Raw genomic sequence first — 23,202 nt, forward strand, 5'->3', positions numbered from 1 at the left:
TGTACCTTTCTCCCCTGCAGCCAGTCACTGAGCAAATTCATGATCTTGAATGAACAAATAATTCATTCACATCCATATATGATTATAAAAAAAAAAAACCCACACAGGGGATACAGTCAATAGTACAATGTTAGACCAGCATGCATTAATAAACCCACTGGTTTTTTGTTTGTTTGTTTGTTTGGTTGGTTGGTTTTAACCACACAATGTGCCTAAATACGTAACATAAAAATCTGTAGAAGTTAGTTTGGTAAAAACAATCTACCTCTCCTTGACTTGAAATGGTTAAAAACAAAACAAAACTTAATTTCATCTTTTAAATGTCTTGTATATGTTTACATTTTTCTTAAGATTTCTACTTTAGGCCAGGTTGTGGTAATAGCACATACCTAAAAGCAGAGGCAGGTGGATCTATGGGTTCAAGGTCAGCCTGGTCTGGTCTACAGAGTGAGTTCCAGGATAACCCAGGCTACACAGAGAAAAATCTTCCTCCAAATAAAAAATAAAAAATAAAAATAAAAAGAGAGGAAAAAAAACTGGTATTAAGAATAGCATAAAGATTGTGGGAGTGGCCAATCAATGATGGTCCTGCCTGGGACCCATACCACGAATAGTGAGTCCACCCTTGAGACTGCCTGGAGTGCCAGGACCCAGAGGCTATATGGCCCAGAAACCTCAGATAGAACCAGATACAACTGGAGGGAAAAAATAGTCAACATAACGCCACCTAAGGATATTCTGCTATATTTATAGATTAGTAACTACCCCAATTGTCACCAGAGAGCCTTCATCCATAAACTGATTAAAACAGATGCAGAGATACACAGCCAAGCACTGGCCTGAGCTCAGAAATCCTGCTGAAGACAGGGAGGAAGGATTGTACCAACTGGTCAAGAACATCACAAGGAAACCCACAGGTACAACTAACCTGAACTAATAGGAACACACAGAAACTGAACTGACAACCAGGGAGCCAGCATGGGATCAACCTAGGCCCTCCATATAAGTGTGCTTGGTCTATTTGTGGGACTCCTAGCAGTGAGAGCAGGGGCTGTTCCTAACGTTTTAGCTGGCTCTTAGGAACTAGTCCTCATATTGGGTTACCTTGCCCAGACTTAATACAAGGGGAGGATCTTAGTCCTACCTCAACTTGATTAAGTCATGCTGTTGATGCCCATGGGAGGCCTGCCCCTTTCTGAACAGAAACTGAGGAGTGTATTTGGGGAGGAAGGGGGGAATGGAATGGAAAAAGAAGGGGTATAGGAAACTGCTTCGGGATGTAAAATAAATGAACACATTAAAAAAAAAAAAAAAAAAAAAAAACTTCAATGGGGCTAAGGAAAAAAAGATACCTATAAGACACTACTTAGAAATCAAAGTACTGGTCACATTATTCATGTGGTTAGTTCATGTACTTAGAAGGTCAGTACTCAGAATGCAGAAAAATAAAACTGGCCTTTAATATGCATGGTGTCTCAGCTGGGAAAGGCCACCTAAATTCAATTCTCAGCACATACATTAAGGGTAGAAAAAGAGACCCAATTCCACAAAGTTGTCTTCTGACCTCTACACATGCGCCATGGCATACATGGCTCCCATCCTACCATACACATATGAACACAAATCATTTTTGGAAGAAAAATATTGTAAGTGGACACTGTAGGCCCTGGCCTAAGTGCTACAGTTATTCCCAAAGCAAGTGGCTTATAGCAGCATATTCCCAATGGCAGGGCCTAGGATCAAAAGGGCCTGCAGTCCTCAGCACTAGGTTCCTGAAATGAATGTTATGAAAGTGAACCCCTAGTTTTCCCTGTGACACAAGCACCCTTTGCTCTGTCTAGCTATGCCTAGATTTTGGTATAAGGCATAGAACTGAGCATTACAGAATGGATAAAGAAAATCACTGACAAGCAATCTCAGCCCAGATGCTTAAATTCCATCAAGATGGGCTTTGATGAGGTGCATAGTGAACATGGCAGCCAGGGTGCTCTTCACCACTCTTTCATGCCTCAGGATCAAGAACTGATGGTCAGCGATGGGAAAACTCTGATGCATATTTGAGACACCTTTGGCACATTTAAGACCGTCAGAACAGCCACACAATGCAATTGGTGCCTGCTGCATCAGTACTTCTCATGCATCTCATGCATCTCAAATCCTTGCACTATAACAATATTTTCTTCTCAAAAAAAAAAAAGAGAAAGGAAGGGAGGAAGGGAGAGAAAGAGAAAGAAAAGTAAAAGAAAGAAGAAAAAATAAAGAAAACTGGTGATTTCCCTGCTCCTCTCTTCAATCTTTGGATTACAGGCATATGACATTACAACTGGCTACAAACAGTAAAGGAAGGAATGAACAGATACCCTATGTTCATTAGAAACTAAACGTGCTACAAGTGGCAACAATGCCCAGACAGATCTACACATTTAGTGATTCCTACTTTTAAAATCCTCCCTGTAAGCAAGGCCGGGACTCAGGAGGCAGAAGTAGACAGACCTCTTGAGAATTCAAGGCCAGCCAGGGAAACATTAGGTCCCGTCTATAACCAAAAGAACTAATTAAAATTCTTCGCTATTTTTTCAACCAAAATTGACATACTGATCCTAATACTCCTATGGAATCACAAGGTAACTAAAAAAAAAAAAAACTGAACATAATCAAGCAAGTGGGTGAAGAATAGGGTTGGGGGGAGGAAACTATAGGAAATTAAATCATACAGTAGGGTGATGTCACATAATCTTGCAAGCATACTAGAAAATAATTATAAATTTTAAAAGGATGAACTTTTTTTAATCATGAAAACCATAACTCAATAAAGTTGTTATAAAGATAAATAGAACTTTAAAAAAATCCTACTACAGGAAGTATATGGCATTCCTCCAAAGAAAAATAAAGTTTAACTATAAAACTGGGTAAAGTTCTGTTAGTCACAATGTATAATTTCTGTTTTATAATATTTGATATTTGAATTAGAAATGAAAACATAACTCACCCTCTCTTCACTTTTGTGAAATCGAATGCAACTTGTCTGTATGAAACTGCCTTTTCATTTAGATATCTACTATATCGTCTAATAAATGTAGACATATCATACCCTGTAAAACAAAGTTTTCATGAATGTTAAAATATAAAGTTTACCTACTAAAACAACTTTATTATTCAACAGCAAAAATATGGTAACCCAACTACATCCAGTGGTGCAAATTAAGTAATAATAAGTTTCACACTAAACTTATTGAGTCATATATGGCTTTAAAAACTTTTCCCTTACAATTTCACTATAAATAAGTCTATTTTGCTTCACCTGACCCACATGTCTATTCTTTACTTTTCAGGGGTTAGAAAATCATGTTCCCTTTTACATTTTAAGAATCTTAGAACTCAAGCTTAACACCCAGCAGAAGCATAATTCTATTCCTCAAAAATAGAAATGAAATTTCTTAAACCTTAAGCTGTGTATTATTTAGGACAGGTGTAACTCACATGTGCCAACCTTGTAAGAAATATGAAAAGCATTGTCCAGTAAAAAGGACAGTAACATGTATGTTGAAGGCACAACCAGTTTTATGAGTATTTTCAACAAAATGTTGTATATTCATATAAATCACTCTAACACTGTTTCATCATAATCAGCAACATAAAACCTAATCACTATTATTTTTTAAGATACCAGAAACCTTTTATTTTAGCTACTGTCTGGGTCAAAGGTCTATAAATTTTTGCACCTCAATGAAAACTAGGTCAGTTTCTTCAGACAGATTTAATTTGATTTGATCTCTACTTTGTAAAAAGACAAAAATAATGCATACACATAAACGATTTAGTATTAACACTTACCAATGTACAAATGTTTAGTGACTGCCTACTAAAAAGTCAGAACCAACCAGACAAGGGTTGGAAAAAGGAATTACTGCTGCCACCCAGTCTCATTGCTGTTAATGTACTTTATGAAACTCTCTTGGGTTTTTGGTTCATGTTGTTCCCTCCCCCTTTTCTATTCTTCCTTATCTTAAGAGGGAAAATACCTCTTGCTCTTTGAAGTCTCAATCAACTTACTTGCAAATTCTCTTCAACCTTTAGTGTTCCAGTATCATTCCCTCAAGTATAACTAGAAGCTACTGATTATAAAGCAGGTTATCCTACTGACTAGACTAGTTTAGTTATAGTTAACATACCAGACTCCACCCAACAAAATACCGGTATCCCACTGATCAAACCTACTTTCCAAAACTCTCAATGAATAAATGTTGACTACTAATCTTATTGCTAAAAACTTTAGAGAATATATGTTTGTTTGGTTTGGTTTGGCTACACAGGTCTCACTGTGTAGTCCTAGCTGTCCTGGAACTTACTCTGTAGACCAAGCTGTCCTCAAACTCCCATGTGCTGGGACTAAAGGAGTGCACTACCACCACCTGGTTGGAATATATGTTTTTAAAATATGTGTAAGTGAGCCGGGTGTTGATGGCGCACGCCTTTAGTCCCAGCACTCGGGAGGCAGAGGCAGGCTCCAAAGCCACAGAGAAACCCTGTCTTGGAAAACAAAAACAAAACAAAACAAATATATATATATATATATGTATGTATGTATGTATGTATGTATGTATGTATGTATGTAAGTGTGTATGTGTCTGTCTGTATACATGTGTGTCTGTGTATGTGTGCACTTTCCTGGCCACTGCATGCATGTGGAGACCAAAGCACAACTTGTAGAACTCTTCTTTCTTTCCACCATGTGGAATCAACTAGGGGTCAGGTTTAGCAACAAGCACCTTTACCTACTGGGCCATCCACCAAGAATGCATTCTGTAAGGTAGGTGGAAATGCTAAACAACTAATCTACCTCTTTATAAAAGGAATAAAAGTCTAAAATTCTTTACCACTAACTTTACTTAATTTCTGCATCTTAAGAGATGCCATGCAGTTAAGAATCCAGCTGCTCTTCCAGAGAATCAATGTTCAACTCCTAACACCGATATGGCAGCTAACAATCATCTGTAATTCCAGTTTCAAGGGATCAATGCCTTTATCCAGCCTCTGTAGGCACTGCAAACATGTGCCACAGAGACATGCATGCAGGCGAAACATCCATACACATAAAATAAAAATAGAAGTTAGAAATATTAAAACAAATTAATTTTCATCTCAAGGAAATGAAAATAGTAACTGAGACAAAAAAACTGGATGTTTGTACTCTTATAGCTATTGTCTGCATAGTGTTTTTTTTTTTTCCCCTACAGACTTAAAGTAAAAGTTAAATAAGAGCTAAGAAGCATTAATAACAAGATCTACAAACAAAGCTAGATACGATGGGTCATGCTTATATCCCAAAACTTGGGGGACAGAAGCATAACTACAATGAAGTCCAGGCGAGTCTGAGCTCCTAAGACCCTGTTTCAAAAGGCAAAAGTAAAAACCAAAGCAACAAAAAAAATAAAGGGAGAAGATAATAAACAAGCAGTTTCTATCTTACCTGAAAGAAAAGCCCTGTTTTTATACATATTAGTCTATTTTATACTTTTAGTTTTTAAAAATATTTTTATTATTATCAAAAGGGGGTACTGCTGATTCCCCCCACTTAGTATGTTCCTCTTATTAAAATAAATTGGATGAGGGGCTGGAGATATGGCTCAGGTTAGCATCTCTTGCTATTCTTACAGAAGACCAGAGTTCCCATCATTCACAATCACCTCCAACTCCAGCTCCATGGGATCTGATGCCCTCTGACATTTTCTGGCTTCCAAGGGAACCCATGCATATGTGTGCATACAAATGAGGATATATACATATAACATAAATAAGTAAATCTTATTAAATTAAGTAATATTAATTAAATTCTGTAACACTAGGTCCCATGCACTTATATTCCAGAGTCACTGGAAGCAGATTCATTCGAAGCAATATTTCCGTTCATGCTAAGTCATACTTCTACTTAGCAAAAGGAAACAAGCAATAATCTAAATACACTAAATTCTTCTCATTTGGCACTGCAAGAACCATAGTCTAGGCTCACATGAACTCGATACTAGAATGGAGCAAGGACTAGAACAGTCTCAATGACTTCAAACAATCGGTCTACTGTGATCCAGCTTAAGGTCGGGCTATTTTCCTTATAACACATACTTTCTTCTCCCCTACAAATATCCTTTCCCAGTTTCCTACTACATTATAAAAGTTAAGTCCACCAAAGTCTTCTGTTTGGTTTTTGTTTTGAATAGCCTCTTTTGAGAGCCATCTACCACTCACACCAAATGTATGTGTCATGCATACATTTGGTTCATACTCATTTTTCCTATCAGTCTTAAATATTTCGCATCTTGTACATCTGTACTTACATTAAGAAATCTCTTCTACATCTCAAAGGCCTGAACATGTCTCATGTCTCACCTTCTCTGAAGACACTTCCCAGATTGGACTCACTGTTAATATTCCAAATAGGTTAGCAATCCTTTATGTGGTCCTTCCTAGCTCTGACAGTCTATAATATTAATGTCCCAGTTCTGAACAACAGACTCATTAAGAAAGACTGGACATAGATGGCTATAACCAAAATATGGCAATTTGAAGTGACTAGATTCAAATCGAAATGAAGGGAACTGTTAGAGAAGCACAGTAGGTGTCAGGTGGGAATGCTCAACTCACATTCCATACTTGAGTAAAAGTACTGTTATGTAACATAGTACCATATATTGAATATATACAATGAAAAGTCTTTAAAGTTAAAAAGGAACAAATGTCAATAATACCAAAATCAACTTTGTCCCTACAATGTATAACATCAACTATGTACTTCTTATAATAAAACAAATCCAAAAAGCAGCAATAACAAAGTAAATACTTATTTAGTGTGCCTGGCATTATTCTAAGCACTTTAGGGTTAGTTATTAACTAGGTTAAGCCACATAAACAACTACTGAACAGTGACTACCACCATTTCTAATTTTACAGACAGCAACACAATGGTAAAGTAAAATTAATCAAATCTGTGTAGTTCTAAGTACACAGGCAGTGCAGCTCCAGAGTCCATGTTTGCAAAGAACTACCCTGGTACTGCCTATCAGAGAGTCAGGTGCTAACAATGGCATCAACCTTAATTCCAAATTAAAAGACATTCGCTAAAATGTGATTTGAAGCATCAATATGTTAATATAGTCAAATGTTTCAATAACCAGTTTATGGGGTTACTCTTGGATTTCTAGGGGGGAAAAAAAAATAGTCTTTACCTTGCAATCCACTTTTATCCAAAAAATTGCTTAAGTTAAACAATGTGTTTCTTGAAGCCAAATACTGAATGAAACGCTGGAAAATAAACAATTACAAAAGATTATGGTGCTGCCATCTTACAAGCTTTTAATTTGAAAGGAGGAAAGTGATGGTTAACACATTTCAGTGAGCTTATTTCAATTTCCCATCCTCACTCTCTTTAGTTTTCAAACATAAAAACATAATAGTTTTCATTAATACATTTAGTAAACCTGATGACCACAACTGCAATATTAAAGTCAAAATAATTAAATGAATTAAGCACTTTTAAACTACAATCAATAATTCTGTCTTTACTGTAGCATAGTAAGACACAGATAAGTATAACCAGATCATATCTGTACTTTTTAACTCTTTTATTCTGTTTTTGTATGACAAGTCATTGTACATATGTGGAGATTGGACAACTTCAGGGGGTCAGTTCCATTCTCCACCGTGTGAGTTCTAGAGAACAAACTTAAGATTCTTACACTTGGCAGCAAGTGGCTTCACCTAATGAAATGTCTCACCAGCCCTCCAATCTACACTTACCTATCTATCTTAGGCAGGGCCTCAAAAGTTATTTCACAAGGTTTCATCTTAAGCATTGAGCTTTGGAGATCAAACTTAGATCCCTATCTTTGCACAATAAGAACTTTACTCACTGAGTTATCTCTCCACCTCCAGTATCTGGATTTTTGGGAGGTCCCAAATTTGTGATTTTTTTTTTAAACAAAAATATTCCTAATCATACAACAGAATGTTAAAGAGACCTCTTTATCTACTACTTAGGTTAAACACATTAAAATATGCATTTCAGAGTTTATGATTCAATCACAACACCATAGACGCCACTGAAAACAGCTCTTTAATCTCATTTCTCCTTCCCTCATCAAATATGACTACTTTTTTGAAACAGGCATTTGTTTTCCCGAATGCTAACAGCCCACGACAAATTTTTAAGCATCTAGGCTTCCATTATGTCATATTTAGGAGCTGACACTATCCTGCATCCCAGAAAACTATGCTTTCCTCACTCTGGCACAGCAAAGGGGTTTTGGCAGGTGACAAATAGGCTCATGTCTTGCAGACTTCGTAAGATTAGAATGTGGAAAGAGTATGCTAGTCACCCATGAGTGGATCCTGTAGCCTTTTAGATACCTATTCGTTTATAGGTATTTAATCCTTCTTAAAATTCTCTATTAACAATGCACTGACATCTTTGTATTTCTTATCCACATGCAAATCATTGTCAGGATATACTTTAGGCTGGACTATTAGGCAGGCATCTTTTCAAAACACCCTCAAAATGTTCTCCAAAGTGACCATAGTACATTGCCCTAACTGGATTTTCAATACAACTCCAGACACAGAAGAAAATGCCTCTCACTTCACTTCGCAGGGTTTCCTTTCCCCTCCCCACTGTTTTACCTATCTGACCTTCATGACATCATCCCAAATTGACAAGCAAGCATTTTGAAAAGCAATTTATAAATCAGACTTTATGTTTCATCCTTATCCTGAAACAGCCTGTTTTAGAAACATAAAAATATCAGGACATTACCACTGATTTTTATAGGCTTTCATAACAATTTTTCTTCCCTTCATACTCTAGTAAAATGTATTTTATTCTAGTCTATCAAGACATTTCATGCAAGTCTTTAGGAATAATAAATCTCATGGCTTTAATCAAATTTTGATTTATGCCTCAAAAAGCAGGATAATAACTCAAGCATCATGTCACCAACCTGACAAATAGCAAGGCTTCATAGTTTCTCATTTGAGGTAGTTCAGAATGCACTATCCTAAAAGTATCATTTCAAAAATGCCAAAATATTGGTGATATTGAATCTGATTGATAGGCACACAAGCCTCTCTGATTCAGTATGTTTGAAACTTTTCATAATAAAATGCTTAAAAGCACTACACTTCCTTTTTTGGAACCAATATTTATCTACAAATTTTAGTCAACAATTTATCATGCTATAATGTATTCTTTCTTAAACTGTGGGTAAGCCTGCATATGGATAATGGAATTGAACATGGGAATTGTGAAAATTCTGGCAACAGTAAAGGGGTTCTGAATGGGCAAGAATGAAAATTAATTTAAAATAAAAAAACATAATGAATCCAATGTTTCTGGAAGCTCTTACTTGGGTATGAACACAGAGTACACACACTTTGCTCTGTGCATGCCATCATACCACCGGATACCAACTAAATGTCTCAGCTCAGATGAGGCCACTGTGTGTCATGAACTTTAGTGACTTTACCTATAAAACAAAGTTTTCTGCTCTTATACAATCATGATATAATTATGAAAAAGAAACCTCAATATTTCTGGCATTCCTCAGCGTCTATCACATGAGAAAATCTTTAGATGGCACTGTGTTAGAATGTTTAAATTTTTTGAGTTGTTAACTTGAGATTCACTAAACAAACCAGTAAAGGCCATTGCAATGAACCAGCCAGTATAGGTGTCTGCTATAAGGCAGATAACCTGAGTTATCTGAGTTCAGTCCTCAGAGACTATAATGAAAGGAGACAAATTACTGTCTGAAATTGTCCTCTGACTTCCACACATGCGTGGTGGTGTATGTTTGTGCACATGCACACAAACAAAAATAAATATAATTTTTAAATGACTTTTGAAATTTGGCTCAAGATTAGGAAAAAAAATTCTAACAATTTTTGAGACACCCCTAAGCATACTTCCGCCATTTTGTAGAATGTATAATGAGAAATGGCTTTCTAAACTTTGATGATCCAAAACCAGTGTGTCAGTCAACTGTAAATACTCTGAAGATGTTCTATATCCTGCAATATCAAATATCCATATAAGACTTAAGTTATTTTTTAAATATTTCTTTCCCTTACCGGTTGTGTTCTTGATATGTGTGGGGATAAGATGGGAAGATAAATGAGAATGCCACAGTGCATGTGAGGAGGGTCAGAGGAGAAGAAATTTGCAGGAGTAGGTTCTCTTCTTCTACCATGGGCAGACTATGTACTTGACACATTCACCTGCTGAGCTATCTTATTAGCCTCAAGATTTAATTCATTATGTAAATATAAAAAGCTTATTTGCCCATTAACACGCAAACTTGCTTATTTTAATAAAGTTCTTCTATTTTTCTTTATAATTTATTATCAATAAATAGGGTTTGTATACCTAATTTCCTTTTTTACATTTTTTTATATTTTGTATGTGTGTACGTATGCACTCATACCACAGCCCACTTGTAGGGGTAAGAAGACAACTCTGTGCAGTCATCCTCTCCTCCTAAAACGTGAGATCTGGGTATACAACTCAGGATGCCAAGTATGGTAGCAAGTGCCTTAACCCACTAGGCCACTCCACCAGACCCTGTAGATACATTTCACATAACCATATAGCCAAGACACATAAAACTCTCTTGGGCAAAAGGGAGTCATGAGTAGAAAAGTTTAAGAAGCCTTGGTCAATTCTACTTATTTATCATGGTATTATCATAAAACTGACAAGAAAAATAAAGAAGACAGAAATGACTTGTTTAAGCCATTTGGCTATGTGGAAAATAGGATAGGAGTTCCTAGCTACCCCTTGTCAAAACCCTATAAAACAGAAACAATCTTCAGAGATTTTTCTGTGTCCAGGTTTCTCTACTTTAACACTAGTGGCAATTGGGATAGATCATTCCTTGTTTCTATCCTATCTATTTTAAGGAACAGCCATGACCACTACCTATCAGGTAATAATAGATCTCTTCTATTTGTAAACAAATGTTCTCCGAAGGTGAAACATCATTTCCTTCCCTGTTAAGAGCTACCATTCTATGGTATTCCCATTACCACAGCATAAACAAACCCTGTGTACACCTTCTCACAGGCTACAGAGTTGCCAGTGGATAAACCTGGGTTGGGGGGGGTGGGGGGGTGGGGGGTGGGCAGGAAAGTGAGGCACTCAGCTGTTTTTTTAGGTAGGGAAAGTAAACAGGAGTTTATATACAAAGCACAGTGAAATGTTAATCTTTCTCCTGTCTGTTGGCTGTTAGAAATAGCAATCAACTTTCTATTTTGCTTTTATCAACATTGGTCTGCAGTGCTGCCTCATTTCAACATCTGAAAACTAACATTGATACTTTGTCTCTTTGCCTGGTATTATATGTAGTTGGCTGTATTTGTGGCTCCTGAAAGTCTTCAAAATGAACACCCTTGAACAAACACACTTGTGTTAAGCAAAAACTATTATTGTAGTTGAGGCCAAACTACATGTTTTGAGTTACATTTAAGCTAGCATACCCAAACATTTCAACTGGAACTATGAACTGGCTGGAATGAGTTTAGAAGCAACTGGCTAGCACAGGTCCTTAACAGTTGCTGCATCATTGACTAATTAACATTTTAGGCAGCACTTGCAGAAGCCATTTTTAAAAACTACAAACAAATCTCAATATGGTGCTATAATATGAATAATCTGAAAGCTCCATCCCAGTATGGATATTAGTTAAGAAAACTGAAAAAAAAAGTTTTACAGGTGGTGGCGGTGGCGCATACCTTTAATCCCAGCACTCAGGAGGCAGAGGATGATCTCTGCGAGTTTGAGGCCAGCCTGGTCTACAAAGAGTTTCAGGACATCCAGAGCTGTTACACAGAGAAACCCTGTTTGAAAAAACAACAAAGGGGGGAAGTGGCTGGAGAGATGGCTCAGTGGTTTAAAGTACTGGCTGCTTTTCCTGAGGATTCAGGTTCAATTTCCAGTACCCACATGGCAGCTTATAACTGTCTGTAACTCCAGTTCTAGGGCATCTGACACCCTCACACAGACAGACACATGCAGGCAAGTCACCAAATAAAAATAAATAAACTATGAAGAAGAAAAACCGGAATATAAAACTATTTGACAATGATAAACAATACAAAACATGGTGATATTTATAATAAGCAGAACACATAAACAAGCCAAATACAGTTTTGTAACAAAAGTATGATTGTTGCTACAAAAAAAAAAAAAAAAAGAAAATTCCTTTCATACAAGAACCAGCAGGGAATTTAAAAAAAAAAAAAAATGTGCCAGGAGTTAAGATTTGTTGGAATGACATAGCTGCAGGAAAATTCCTCTTTAATTCTGGATTTTAGTAATGCTGTATTGGTATTTGTCAGAAGAGGAGTGACTAAAAAGCCTAAGATAGTAAGTAAAATGACAGATGTCAGAAAACCATGGTGTTCAAAGATCTAACAGGACAAGAAAGCCTTTTTCATTCCCTTGAGAACCATCTTTCGATGTAACTTGTCTTCCAAATTACTCACCAATACAGATTTATCTAGCTTCTTTCATTTATTCCACAACAGCTTTATTAAACATAACGTCACAAGTAAGTAGAGCATCTGAGAAACGCAGTCAAGGTTAAGAACCAAACAGTGATTGATAGGCTACCATGGAAAACAAGATGACTCGTTCCAGACAGAACATCCATCAAGGCCTTTATGTAGATTGTACTGATTTACCCTCCTGAGCAGCAAAGGCACCAGGAACCCCTCTCTATGAAGATATTTTTTATCAGTCACTCTCAGCAAAATGTCACATTAGCACTCAACAGTATATCCCTCCACTAAGCAAAGTATTTTCAAAGACAACCATATGCAGTCAGACAGCAACTCAATGGGTAATAATAATCATAATCATTATCAGGCAGATATAGACATATAGTTTATAAATGAAGACTAGAAAGACCAGACCAGTGCTGCTTATGGAACCTAATGCTCTCAATTATCTGTGCTTCTCCATTTCCTTATTGAAGCCCTGTGTGCTCTGACCTATGTTCTACTTTCTAGTTTATTGACCATTTTTTCTTGCAGGAGTTGAGATTTTTATTTATACGACTTGCTCTTTTTATCTACATTCAGCTGCAGGAGTTATCATGAATAAGCAAAGCAAGTTAAATAATCAGTAACCACATCAATATACTTGTCAGTTTTTTGATATAATTATCAAGTTTTTCCTGGGCTCAGCATGTAAACACAGATGTCCTGCAAGCCTGGCAACTTGAGTTTGACCCCTGAAACTCAACCTCCCACCCCACACAATAATAAACAATACTTTTTAAAAAGTTCTTACCTCATTTCCATACACCATCAAATGATGAGTTGTAATGAGTGATTTGAAGACCACCACCCAACTACTGTTAGTAGTTCTTTCAAATAAACTGTCTGCCAACTGTGGGATGTTCACATTCATCTCATTTGTACACTGAATTAAGTCTGTAATAAAAAAAAAAAAAGGTTAATTTATTCTCTGGTTTTGATTTACTGCTAGTGCCAGATTTCCATAGTAATAAGTATAAAAAAAACCAACAAAGTGGCACAACAGGTCAAACTGCTAAAATTCTTTCAGGAGGGCTGGCAGATAAGGGCACTTGTTACCAAGCCTGACGACCCAAGTTCAAAATCCAGGACCCAAAAAGTGTGAGGGAGCTGGACACCCGTTCTTCCCCCCTTCCCTTCGTGTGCACACATTCTCTGTCTCTGTCTCTCTCCCTCTCCCTCTCTCCCGTGGCATGTATACTTGCACACATACACAATATAATTAACTGATAGTAAAAAATGTAATTAATTAAAAAAATCTCTTCATGGGAGAGTAGATGAGAGTAGTGGTTAGTTTTACATAGATGATCAGTATCAGAATACTAATCCAGATCCCTTAGGTATTATTTAGCATCAAGTGCCTTATTCATCTCAAAATGAATTGCTTTGGAACCCTAAGGAGTTGCAGATGCCTTACTACCTGTAACTTTCAAAGTTACAATTCTGGCTGTATTCATCCCTTTAGAGTTGAATCTGTAAGTTTTTCTTTTAAAAAAATCTTTCAAAAGAAATCACAAATCTAGAAGCTGGAGCAGGAGGGCTGGCCACCTGTATGAGTGTCTGCTTTACAGTGCTGTCTGTACTAGCAGGAAAGGGAAATTAGTTAACTAAGATAGCCATTCTTCTCAGCTGGCTAATTCTGACAGACAAAACTGAAAACAGATTCAAGTTTCCAAATTAAAAATGATTAATACTGCTAAAGTTCCAATTTTATTTTATTTATTTACTTATTTGAGTCAGGATCTCTCTATCCATTTATTTATTTGCCTGTTTTTTGAGACAGGGTCTCTCCATGTAGCCCTGGAATCAACTCACAGAGAACTCGCCTGCCTGAGTACTGACATTAAGCATGTTCTACCACACATGGCCTAAGTTCCAATTTGATTTATTTCAAACACAAATTACTATAAAATACAACTAGCACACAACTGCGTGATTACCCAAAATAGAAAAACTAAAATTCTTATTTTTACCTACAATCTACCACTAAAAGTTTTAGTGGCAAATTCAATATAGGAAATCCCAACTGTGATCCATTCTAGAGAATAGAAATAGAATAGTCAGACATGACTTGTTTTACCTTTAAAATGTGTATCAAATATGATGTACAAATATGTCAGATATAACTATTATAATAAAGTTGTTATAACTATCCATGACTGATTAATAATTTGTTCATTCTGTTTAGTTGAAAATGACATTAATTCAGATTACCTAACTTGGCCTTGACTGCTTGCAAGAAATGACAATGTAATTAAGAATAGCTTTGCTTGCAATTCTTTAAAATAGTAGATCCAATTAGTAACATTTGCTGAACAACTCAAGTAGCTACCCAAGCCAATACTGCTTGAAGAACAAAGCACCACACAATGATATATAAGGCCTACAGACAGCTGAATGGCAAAAGCTTTCACAACTCAGATCAACTGTAACAAAAACAAAACAGTAAATTCAACTTGGGTATGTACTGTCTGGCTTGAGAGCTTTAAAAAATAAAAGAATCCAATCTGCCTTCTCTAACCTTCATACTACTTTACACCTGTTCTTCAGCACTGAATGCCTAATATTTGCTTCATTCCAAAACCAATGTGCTTTGGCAAAGCCTACCTAGAACTGTTTACTTCTCTGTTTAAAGACTGGGTCTTCCCTATATAGGCAGGCTGGTTCTACTCATGATCCTCCTGCCTCAGCCTCCCAAATACTGAGCTCATAGCATATATGCTATGACACCTGACTCTGGTCTGACCTGATTCTTGGTTTCAAGAAACTAAACTTCTGGCACCCCTTCCTCCCATTTAGCTTTATATTCTTAGATATTTCTTCTATAACCTTCCAGAAGCTATCTTGAGAAACTACTCAAGTTTTGTAATATAGTAAACTACTGCCTCAAAATATTTTTTTTTTTTTGGTTTGGTGTTGTATGTGATTTGTGTACATGTTCATGTGGATATGTGAGCAAGTGTGTACAATGTGCACATAGGCCAGAGATCAATGCCAGGTGTCTTATCTATTGCACTCCACATTTTCTGAGATAGGGTCTGTCACTTTACCTGTTTCAGCTTGACTGGCTGGCCAGCAAACCCTTGACATCTTCCTGCCTCTGTATTCCCCAGCTTTAGGGTAAAAGGTGCCTGCCTCTATGTCCAGCTATTTACATGAGCTTTGGGAGTACAAATTCAGATCTTCATCCTTGTACAGCAATCACTTTACCAACTGAGCCATTTCCTCCAATCCTTTGGGGCATCTATTTCCAAAGTTAAACCTGCCATCAAACTGCACAAAGGTACTCCTCCTACCTCTTCTCTCTGCATCTGTTAATAGAGATATACATTCTACACTTCAGTAAGGTAAGCTTTCTCATCCCATCTCCAACCTCCAAAAAGCCCATCCATTTTATCTCAGTGTGGGACTCTGAAGGGGTTTACCACAATGTTTGAGAAATGTTGCCAGAATGAATATCAAAGGAGGAGATAAACTATTCTGCAAAGTACAAGTTTGTTTCAGCTATCCCAATGTCCTTCTTTGCAATGTTTCACAAACTCCAAATACCTCGAATGTTTGGCACTGCTGTTCCTTCTAACTGGGATGTCTTCTCCCAGATAACTTGCTTTCTCAGTTTCTTCCTATAGATCTTTGCTGAAATGTCACATTTGTCAGATAAACTTCTTTGAATATTAATTCATATTAACAAAATCTTAGGGCACTTCTGTAGCTTCATGCCATCACGGAGTTACTACTTAACTCATCTTAATTTTTTTATGACTATCTCATAACTATAAGTTAAAGTTTATGACTCTTAGTTTTTTGTGTGGACAGAGTTGCTTTGTGCTCCACTATTTCCCCAGAGACCACAATGCCACACATATAACGGTCACTCATATTTCTTAAATAAATGCACTCATCTTGGTATGAATTTGTACATGTTCTTTTTTGGAGACACATCTATGTATTTGTCCCAGGCTCATCTAACATTCCCATGTAAATCAGGCTGGCCTCCAATTCCCTGCCTGTCTTCCAAGTACAGGGAATTACTGACATACCCTGGATATATATGAACACTTTAAGAAAGCACCCAGCTGGGCACTGTATTCCAGGCAGGAGGGCTGCCACAGGTCAAAGCTGGCTATATAGAGAAGTTAAGGCCAGTCTGAGCTAGTATGAGACCCTATCTCAAAAAAACAAAACAAACAAAAAAACAGGGAGACCGAAAGTGGGAAAAAGAGGAAGAGGAAGGTAGTAAGAGAAAAAGGAAGCAAGGAGGCAGAATGAATCCATCCACCCAAAATTGTTTCTTAGTTATATTAAACCAACAGGCTACAGCTATTTGCCCCTGTCAAAAAAGTTGAAAAACAAATCTAAACCCATAATGTGCAATGTGATTTTCAAATGTCAAGTTAAAGGACATCTAACAGCTTTTCACTATAACTCTTGCTCAGAAGCAAGCTTGTGGAAAGAAGGATAACTCCACAGGCTGCAAAGTAGTATTTCTAATACAACAAAACAAGGAAATGAAGAATTCATGATAAGATTATATTCCAGAACAGACCAAATGCAAAACTAAGTTATACAAATATTACTGGTAGAAAAACTGCATGAACTCTGCTGTGTATTTCTCCACAGTTCCTTAATCCACCAGTCTCTTCATACAGGTAATTCTTTCTCTGTATGAAATTTCCACCATAATAGCAACTTAAAATGCTTTCAATTCAGAAAGGAAAATGCTTTTGCCACTTGTAACTAATCAAAAGCAAACTTCCTAACAAAACTCTCATTTTTGAGAATTTCAATGGCAATTACGTGTCCCATTCTGAATCTAGGACTCAATGAGTGGGTTGTTGGTTATTGTGGATGTGGGTGTGCGTTTAGAAAGATCTTACTGGCTGGCCTGGAACTTACTATGCAAATCAAGCTGACCTCCAACTCCCAGAAATCTACCTTCATCTGTCTCCCAAATACTGGAACTACATACATTTGTCAACCATGTACAGTCCTAGAAGACATGTTTCTTAAAAACAAAAGCTAACATTTTTTTAAAAAAGTATTTAGCTCAAGAATATAAAAACTGAAGTCCTTCTTCAACACTTCATTAATAATTCCCAAACCCCACACTCAAAAAACCAAACAACACACACACACACAAAAAACAACAAACAAACAAAAAAAAAGCATGTAGGTTCAAATAATGAGAATTCCTAGAATTTAATGTCATGAAGAAAATTCACTGCTGTTGGATGTCTTTCTTTACACTGTGAACATGTGTTGCTCTCATTGGTTGATAAAGCTGCTTTGGCCTATGGCAAAGGGGGTACAGAGTGAGGCAGTAAATCCAAGCAGAGATACAGGAGAAGCGCAGAGTACAGTCAACACCAGGCTGAGGAAGCAAGGCAGGCAAGCCATGAGCCTCGTGACAAAGAACAAATAAAAAATATGAGTTAGGGCTGGAGAGATGGCTCAGTGGTTAAGAGCACTGGCTGATCTTCCAGAGATCCTGAGTTCAATTCCCAGCAACCACATGGTGGCTCACACCATCTCTAGTGGGATCTGATGCCCTCTTCTGGCATAAAGGTGTACAGGCAGATAGAGCACTCATGCATAAAATAAATAAATCTTAAAAAATATATATGGGTTAATTTAAATGTAAGAGCTAGCTAAAAATAAGTCTGAGCCATTGGCCTTATTACTTATAAGCATTTATAAGTAATACTAAGCCTCTGAGTGGTTATTCAGGAACTGGTGGGTGGCAGAAAAACCTCCATTTACAATTCGAAAGTGAGTAACCACTATTCTTACAGAAAGTTGATGGAATCATCATCTACCAAAGTGTTCCTGCTTTTATTATTAATACATTCCAACTTGTAACTAGAATTAGCATCTGAGAAAGCAGATACTAGTTCTATTTATATAGATCAGGTTCTTTCTAAAAAGAGGTCACAGGAACTCACCATGTGACAGATTTATGTCTAGAACTAAGTCACTGTAAAGGCTAAGGCATTTAAAAACTTACAGAAAGGATGCCCAAGTACTTTAAGAGACAGGGACACACTATGTATCGAAGAGAACCTTAAACTTAATCTGCCTGCCTCAGCACCCCAAGCACTATGATTACAATTACCGGTGTGTATCACCATTCCCAGAAGCAACTACCCACTTTAAAGTAAATCCTAATTTATAACTACTTAACCACAAAAATAAGAAAAATAGTATAAACACAAACAACAGTATTTTTCAGAATGTACAAAAAATGTTGAACAGTTACCAAATGGTTTAATTCATCTTATAACCAAATTCCTCACTGAGGCCACCAGCCCAAGTAGACTTCCCACACCATCTCTTCAACAACTTCAGAAACTTATGCAAAGACACTTAGTATTCACACCTACAGTAAGTCAAGCAGCTCAGTCAGTGGCATTCAAAATCAAAATGCAAACATATTGAATTCCCATGTAAAAATAGCCAGTCAGTGAACAGTAACAAAATAACTCTGGCTAACAAATCACATTTTACAAACATATGTGATAGTGTACTTTTTAAGAGTGATATAGAATAGTCATTAAGCAAATGTTATTATCACTTCCAGAAAAGTTAAGTTTAAAAGACAACTTCTTTGTTCCTTCAGGTTTTTGTCTGTTGCTAGAAGGAAAATTAAGTGGTCAATTAAATGCCACTCTACATCCCCAATCTGTGGAACTTTTTGTGGACAGGAGTACAAATAAACAGAACAATGCTCACCAAGAATACTAACTTGGGATAGGAAACAGCTTCTGTGATTTTGATATAAAAATAGCAGAACATCAACCATGCACACTTCTAATCCCAGCACTTGGGAGGCAGAGGCAGGAAGATCTCTGAGTTCAAGGCCAGCCTGATCTACAGAGGAGTTCCAGGACAGGCAGGGTTACACAAAGACACCGAGAGAGAGAGAGAGAGAGAGAGAGAGAGAGAGAGAGAGAGAGAGAGAGAGAGAGAGAGAGAGAGAGAGACATTTTATCATACAGCAAAAATGTTAAAACATGTAGTAAATATGGAAGTTGCAACCAGACTTAAACCAAAGCAAATTACCTATGTCAAGGGACATTTGCCCTAGTCTTATGCACTAGTCAAATGTTTGAAAATGTCCTGATAGCACTATTTCCTACCCTTTCTAGCCCTTCTGTAAGGGATCACAAAGCATGTAACTGCTAAAAAATTATGTTTATCCAAGTATGGAATTCCATACAAGAATAGAGTGTGTATTATCATATAACTTCCATTAGAATGGAAACATTACTTATATAGGCAAATTTCTACCTCAGGAAAGCAATCTACCAAACAGACTTTAGGGTAATAACAGGGTAATCAATGGCTCTTAAAAAGATAGGCTACACAATTCTTAGTAGAGGGTAGAGACTGAGCTAACTTGAAATGGAAAGAAGGGGAAATTCGAGGTATTAAAAAGACAAAATAACCAGATGCCTTGGGTAAAAAAACACTAGAAAGCTAAGGATCCTAATTCACAATGCAGTGGACATGCCTAGTAATGCAGAATTAGTTAATTAAAAGGTAATGCAGCCTTATAATGAGACAATATCAAAAACATGACCAAAAAAAAGAAAAAAGCTGTTTGGGGGAGAAACAGTCTGCCTATTATTAAGTAGAAGCCACAGAGAAGAAACACTAATATGAAGCAAGAGTGCATATTTTAGTTGTGTATTTACTGATGTACATTGTATTTGCCCAAATACAGAGACACAGAAGAACTGACCTTCTATAACAGTGGTTCTCAACCTCCCTAATGCTGAGACCTTTTAATACGGTTCCTCATGTTGTGGTGACCCCCAACCACAAACTTATTTCGTTGCTACTTCATAACTGTAATTTTGCTAATGTTGTGAATTGTAATGTAAATATCTGATATTTAGGATGTCTGATATGCAGCCCCTGTGGGGATCACAGCCCACAGGCAGAGAACCCCTGTTGACAGTGCTGACACAGGGAGTCAAGGCTAACATGTAAGAGTGGTTACAGTACCTGTGTGATCTCTGGGATCACAACAAAATATTCCTCATGTCACACACACACACACACACACACACACACACACACACACAGTAATGCTATACTACTTATGTAGGACCCTTGAAGGCAGAGGCTAGTGCACCTCTTTGAGTTCAAGGCCAGTCTTGTCTATAGCAAGGTACAGGATAGCCAGGGCTGCATAGAGAGACCCAGTCTCAAACAAAAAACAGCACAAAACTCAAAGGACACTATTCAACAACTAAGTCAGTATTTTGAAGTCAATTCAATTTTCACAATGGCAGCCTTAAGGAATTTCTAGACCCCACAGTTACATTAAGGCAGTACTATTGTAGAAAGAAAACCAAATCCTAATTGTAGGCAAAACACCAGTCTGTTAGCACAAAGTAGGTATGCTATTTCTGTCCCTGTTTTCTCAAAATGAACAGGATAAGAAGAGGTAATTCTACAATTGTGTAACAGACATTATATTTATCCTGCTAATTAATAAAGCTACTCAATCATCTTAATTGTTATAACTGCTATTCAGAAATAACCTTTCTCCCTAAACTTTTTAAATAGAAAAATAAAGTGAAACCTCTGAAAATTCTCTTATCTGCTTCTATTTGGTTTTGTTGGGGTTTTTTGTTTGTTTGTTTTTGAGACAGGGTTTCTCTGTGTAGCCCTGGCAGCCTTGGAACTCACTCCATAGACCAGGCTGCTCTTGAACTCACAGAGATCTTCCTGACTCTGCCTCCCAAGTACTGGGATTAAAGGTGTGCACCACCACCACTTAGATTCTATTTGTTATTTTAAGCAAAGTTCTTTTTTAAAAGAACAAATTAACTAGAAAGAACTCCCTCAGTGCAGGTCTCAGCTTTCAGAATATAATAAAGGCAAATTAAAACTATTTTAGAAAAGAATAAAAAAAAATGAATACAGGTACAGTAAATATTTCTGGAAATATACTACACAAACAAATGTGATAGGATTGTAAGAACACTGTGGAAAAAAGGGGCAATAAAACTAGTTACCTTGAAGAGACTGAGGCCATACATGAGGATTGAACAAAAACATCTCAATATTACAAGAATGGATGGTATGTGCCTTGGCAATTTTCAATTACATTTATCATGTGCTCATGTGCATTTAATACACTTATTAATGGCAAATGGCTATGTATACAAAGTCAAGAACATATAATTGCTCTCCTAAAATGAGGTTAAAAAAAAAGGTGTGTATTTGGTTGAGAATGGAGTGATGGCTCTCATTTGGAGCAGAGCAAAACAGAACTCAAACAGGAACACTTAAAGAAGTATCCAGAGACAGACAGGTGCACAAAGCCACCCCTAAAATATTACATACTAATAGCTGACCAATCACAGCGGAGCATAAGCCAAGTCAATTTAAAAGTGCAAAATAAATTATTTTAGTTAATAGAGAGTCATTGTGCAATTGCCTTAAATTTTAAAATCGAAACAAAAATACTTTCTTTATATCAGTTTAACATACTATCTCTTAAAATTATTATTTCATTGGTCTCTTCACCTACTAACCTATGATAAATACAGAAAAAATTACAACAAAAAGCAGGTTTGTTATAAAGATGCTTTACAGAAAAACATAATTTTCAAAATATTAAGTATCCAGTGATTATATACTTAAATAAGAGTTCATATACTCATCAAAATGCTTCTGATTACTATGTGAGTACTCTTTTTTTAAGATTTATTAATTTATTTTATGTATGAGTGTTCTATCTGCATTTGCCATAAAGAGGGCATCATGTCCCACTATAGACGGTTGTGAGCCACCATGTGGTTGCTGTGAAGTGAACTCAGGGCCTTTGGAAGAAACCTCTCAGCCATCTCTCCACACTTGGGAGCAGCTCCTGAGGTCTTCCCAGTGTGCTGGTGAACTCTGCATTCCTACCACTGGGTGGCAGACTGATCAGAGAAACAACAGACACTGGCAAGAAGAGTTCAGGCTCATGAATAAAGGCTGTATTTTATCTGTGCTTTAAAGCAGTGATTTCCAAACTTACACACCCCCATCACAAATTTCAAATAAAAAATATACAGAAACCTTATTTTTTGGCAAGTGCCTCAAAAGACTTCTTTGCCAATTTTCAATTTATCAGAAAATGCAAGACTAAAATAAAACATTAATAGAGTAAAAACCCATCATCTAATGCAAGAATCTAAAAATATTTATTTAAATTGAAAGGAAATCAAAATAAAAGCATGAAAATGATATAATACCAAACAATAATAATGAATCATGGCAAAGCAAAAGGTGTTTTCCTCTCTTCTTTGAAGATTTGAAGTTTCAGAATTACAATCTCTCCTACAGGAAAGAAAATATGTTAAATACTATATAAAATTCAAATTTTACATGCCAAATTACAAAGCTTATTATATTCCAAACCTCACTAGTAACTCTATCTGATGACAGAGATACTAATTCCCAGGTTCTCAAAAGCAGTTCCAATGGAAACAGAAATTTACAAAGACCAACTTCCTAGGCAAACTGGTCTACAGCTCCTGGCAGACTGCCCAAGCTCCAGGAAATGCCCATACCCAGGAATATATGGGCAGCACAAACTGAACTCAATTGGTTATTTAAAAG

At 36.7% G+C, this 23,202-nt stretch overlaps 1 protein-coding gene across 11 annotated transcripts in view; it reads right to left on the minus strand.

Annotated features, from left to right (window-relative positions):
- Window positions 1-23,202, minus strand: part of Picalm (phosphatidylinositol binding clathrin assembly protein) — an 89,333-nt gene that overhangs the window by 43,505 nt on the left and 22,626 nt on the right. For all 11 annotated transcript variants that reach the window (XM_027407615.2, XM_027407610.2, XM_027407616.2 and 8 more), the window contains exons 2-4: window positions 13,337-13,479; window positions 7,221-7,296; window positions 2,990-3,092 (exon numbers count right to left, since the gene is read on the minus strand). In XM_027407615.2, the coding sequence (XP_027263416.1) occupies window positions 2,990-3,092; window positions 7,221-7,296; window positions 13,337-13,479 (322 nt within the window). The remainder of the gene's footprint in view (window positions 1-2,989; window positions 3,093-7,220; window positions 7,297-13,336; window positions 13,480-23,202) is intronic.

The sequence above is a fragment of the Cricetulus griseus genome, chromosome 3 (assembly GCF_003668045.3).
Source record: "Cricetulus griseus strain 17A/GY chromosome 3, alternate assembly CriGri-PICRH-1.0, whole genome shotgun sequence".
NCBI lineage: Eukaryota > Metazoa > Chordata > Mammalia > Rodentia > Cricetidae > Cricetulus > Cricetulus griseus.